Source organism: Aptenodytes forsteri, unplaced genomic scaffold, assembly GCF_000699145.1.
Source record: "Aptenodytes forsteri isolate BGI_AS27 unplaced genomic scaffold, ASM69914v1 Scaffold484, whole genome shotgun sequence".
NCBI classification, from domain to species: domain Eukaryota; kingdom Metazoa; phylum Chordata; class Aves; order Sphenisciformes; family Spheniscidae; genus Aptenodytes; species Aptenodytes forsteri.
In genome coordinates, this window is record NW_008795374.1 from 28,866 (window position 1) to 33,235 (window position 4,370).

A 4,370-nucleotide genomic window follows, 5' to 3' on the forward strand; every position below is an offset into this window, starting at 1 on the left:
GTACCGGCAGCTGCTCTTCACCGCCGACCACCGGGTGGGCGGTGGGAACTACTAGGAGGGGATTAGGAAGCACTGGGAGGGCGTCGGGAGGGACTGGGATGTACTGGGAGGGGGTGGAGGGGGCACTGGGAGGCACTGGGACACACTTGGAGGAGATCAGGAGGCACTGGGAGGGCACTGGGAGCAACTGGGAGAGCACTGGGGGGCACTAGGAGGGGACTAGGAGGGCGCGGGGACACACTGGGAGGCACTGGGAACTACTGGGAGGGCACGGGGACACACTGGGAGGCACTGGGAACTACTGGGAGGGCACGGGGACACACTGGGAGGCACTGGGAACTACTGGGAGGGCACGGGGACACACTGGGAGGCACTGGGAACTACTGGGAGGGCACGGGGACACACTGGGAGGCTACTGGGAGCCACTGGGACAGCATCAGGCAGCTACTGGGAGCTACTGGGGGACACTGGTACAGCACTGGGAGTTACTGGGAGCCACTGGAATAATGCCTGGAGAGCACTGGGAGGGCACTGGAAGCTACTGGGGCGACACTGGGAGGACACTGGGAACTGCTGGGAGATGCCAGGGCTGGACTGGGAAGTACTGGGAGCTACTGGGAGGCACTGGGGCAGCACCAGGAGACTACTGGGGGTTACTGGTCTATACTGCGATGAACTGGTTTACACTGGGATGGCCGCGAGGAGGGTTGGGAAGCAGCTGAGCACCCCGAGGTGGCACCAGGAGGGTCCTGAGAGCTCCTGGGGCTGCACTGGGAGCTACTGGGAGGCACTGGGGCAGCATGAGGAGGGCGGTGGGCCATACTGGGCTATACTGGGCTGAACTGGGGGTGACTGGTTTGTACTGGGATGGCTGCAGGCAGCATCGCAAAGCGTCTGAGAACTTCAAGGTGGCACCAGGGGGTTCCCGAGAGCTCCTGGAGCAGCACTGGGAGCTACTGGGACCTGGGACACCAGCACCAGGAGACCGGTTGGGGTTACTGGGTTATACTGGGTACTGGGATCTGCAGGCAGCATCGCAAAGCGTCTGAGAACTTCAAGGTGGCACCAGGGGGTTCCTGAGAGCTCCTGGAGCAGCACTGGGAGCTACTGGGACACCTTGGGGCAGCACCAGGAGACCGGTTGGGGTTACTGGGCTATACTGGGCTGAACTGGGAGTGACTGGTTTGTACTGGGACCGGCTACAGGCAGCATCGCCAAGCGGCTGAGCTCGGTGGGGGCGGAGAACACGGAGGAGAACCGGCGCTGGTACCGGCAGGGGGCCGGGACGGCGCCGCCGACAGCCGGGTGGACGCCTGCATCGGTGGGGTCATCCTCTTCCACGAGACCCTCTACCAGAAGGCGGACGATGGGCGTCCCTTCCCCCAGGTCATCCGCGGCAAGGGCGCCCTCGTCGGCATCAAGGTGGGGACGTCGGGGGACACGCGGGGACACTGGGGGCCTTGGGGACAATGAGGGGACGTGGAGGGGGGGGGGGGTTGGAGCCAGGTCAACCGCATCAAAGGTGAAACCAGGTCAACCAGACCAAAGGTGGCTTCATCAGGCCAACCATTGTTGGCGTTGAGGCCTTGGGGACATCACGGGGACATCAGGAGTGTTGGGGACGTTGGGGTCAAAGGTGAAACCAGGTCAACCAGACCAAAGGTGGCTTCATCAGGCCAACCATTGTTGGCGTTGAGGCCTTGGGGACATCACGGGGACGTCAGGAGTGTTGGGGACGTTGGGGAGACACAGGGGCGTTGGGGGCTTGGGTGCTCCTTGACGCAGGTCAACCACATCAAAAGGGTCTCGTTGGCATCAAGGTGGGGACATGGGGACCTTGGGGGGGGATGGGACGTGGGGACATTGAGGGCATTGTCCCCTTGAGGGGGACATTGGGGACAGGAGGGACACTGGGGACATGGGGATGTTGGGGTAACAGGTGGACATTGGGGACGTTGGAGGGACACGGGGACATCGAGGTGCCCCAGGGGACACGGGGGTGACACGAGTGGGCTGTGGGGACGCAGGTGAGGACAGGGTGGGGGGACACGTGAGGACAGGGTGGGGACCGGGCCAGCGCCCCAGTGACCCTGGTGACCCTGTCCCCGTCCCCCAGGTGGACAAGGGGGTCGTGCCCCTGGCTGGCACCAACGGCGAGACCACGACCCAGGGTGAGTGACAGCTGTGTCCCCAAGGGTGGCCCCAGCCGCGTCCCCATCCCTGATGCCACCATGGCGTCCCTGTCCCTACTGCCACCCCACACCCCATTGCTATCTCCTTCCCTGATGCCACCCCCACACCCCATTGCTGTCCCCATCCTTGATGCCACCATGGTGTCCTCACCCCTGATGCCATCCCCAAGCCCCACTGGCATCTCCATCCCTGATGTCACCATGGTGTCCCCATCCTTCATGTCGCCCCCACACCCCACTCGTGTCCCCATCCTTGATGCCACCACAGTGGCCTCATCCCTCATGCTGCCCCCACGCCCTATTGCTGTCCCCAACCCTGATGTGACCATGGTGTCCCCGCCCCTGATGCCATCCCCAAGCCCAATCAGTGTCCCCATCCCTGATGCCACCACAGTGTCCCCACCCTTGATGATGCCCCCACACCCCACTGGAGTCCCCATCCCTGATGCCACCACAGTGGCCTCATCCCCGATTCCATCTCCAAACCCCATCACTGTCCCCATCCTTGATGCCACCACCATGTCCCCATCCATGCTGCCTCCCCCACACCCCATCGGTGTCCCCGGCCCTGATGTCCCCGTGGTGTCCCCAGGGCTGGACGGGCTGATGGAGCGCTGCGCCCAGTACAAGAAGGATGGGGCTGACTTCGCCAAGTGGCGTTGTGTCCTCAAGATCTCCGAGCACACGCCCACGCGCCTGGCCGTGATGGAGAACGCCAACGTCCTCGCCCGCTATGCCAGCATCTGCCAGCAGGTCCCCGTCCTCTCCCCGGGGCCCTCCCTGTCCCCAACCCCGTCCCCATGTCACTTCTGGGTGCCCTATGGTGGTTGGTGGCCTCCAAGCTGCAGTGTGACACTACGAGGAGGTACCTAGATGTGGTGTGATGGTACCTAGCCATGGTATGGTGGCACCTTCGCATCCTTGGGACACCTCACTATGACCCCATGTCATCCCTGTGTCACCTCTGGGTGCCCGATGGTGGTTGGTGGCCTCCAACCTGCAGGTTGACACCACAAGGTGGCACCTGGACATGGTGTGGTGGCACCTAGACGTGGTGTGATGGGACGTAGAGGTGGTGTGGTGGCACCTCCATGCCCTTGGGTCTCCTCACTGTGTCCCCACACCATCCCCATGTCACCTCTGGGTGCCCTATGGTGGTTGGTGGCCTCCAACCTGCAGGGTGACACCACGAGGTGGCACCTAGACGCGGTGTGGTGGTACCTCCATGCCCTTGGGTCACCTCAGTGTGTCCCTACCTGTCCCTGTGTCACCTCCCTGTCCCCAACCCCATCCCTGTGTCCCCTGCGGGTGTCCTGTGGTGCTTGGTGGCCTCCCAGCTGCAGTGGGTGTCGCCCAGACATGACACGGTGACACGAGGTGGCACGAAGACGTGACACGGTGTCACCTCCATGTCCCCTCCTGCCACCCCAGGGCACCTGGGCCACCTCCCACCGCGCTGTGCCCTGGCCACCACCATGTCCCCACCCCCGTGTCCCCTCCCAGTCACTGTGGGGTGTCCCTGTCCCCAACGTTCCCCGTGTCCCCACAGAACGGCATCGTCCCCATCGTGGAGCCTGAGATCCTCCCAGATGGTGACCATGACCTGAAGCACTGCCAGTACGTGACCGAGAAGGTGGGTGACGTCCCCGGCGTGTCCCCAGCGTGTCCCCACCACGTCCCCGTTGTGTCCCCACCAACGTCCCCGTGTCCCCAGGTGCTGGCAGCTGTCTACAAGGCGCTGAGCGACCACCACGTCTACCTGGAGGGGACGCTGCTGAAGCCCAACATGGTGACACCAGGCCACGCCTGCACCAAGAAGTACAGCCCCGAGGAGATCGCCATGGCCACCGTCACTGCCCTGCGCCGCACCGTGCCCCCCGCCGTCCCCGGTCAGTGCCACCTGGACCCTGTCCTTGTCCCCATGGCCGTGTCCCCACGCTGTCCCCATTTCCAGAACAATATGCCCATGGTGTCCCCATCCCCACGGCCGTGTCCCCACGGCGTCCCCGTTCCCATAGCTGTATCCCCACGGGTCCCATTCCTGCGGCCGCGTCTTCATGCTGTCCCCATCCCCATGGCGGTGTCCCTGTGCTGTCCCCATTCTCATAGCCATGTCTTCACGGCGTCCTCATCCCCACGGCCACCTCCTCGTGATGTCCCCATTTCTGTGGCCGTGCC

General features: G+C 64.0%; 1 protein-coding gene across 1 annotated transcript in view; it reads left to right on the forward strand.

The window, feature by feature from the left end:
- Positions 1–1,191: 1,191 nt before the first annotated feature.
- The window catches only part of LOC103899950 (fructose-bisphosphate aldolase), a gene marked incomplete at its 5' end in the record, with an annotated part of 17,189 nt that continues 14,010 nt past the window's right edge, over positions 1,192–4,370 (forward strand). The window contains 5 exons of the mRNA XM_019472399.1: positions 1,192–1,422; positions 2,117–2,171; positions 2,785–2,945; positions 3,742–3,825; positions 3,907–4,081. Coding sequence (XP_019327944.1) covers positions 1,192–1,422; positions 2,117–2,171; positions 2,785–2,945; positions 3,742–3,825; positions 3,907–4,081 — 706 coding nt within the window. The remainder of the gene's footprint in view (positions 1,423–2,116; positions 2,172–2,784; positions 2,946–3,741; positions 3,826–3,906; positions 4,082–4,370) is intronic.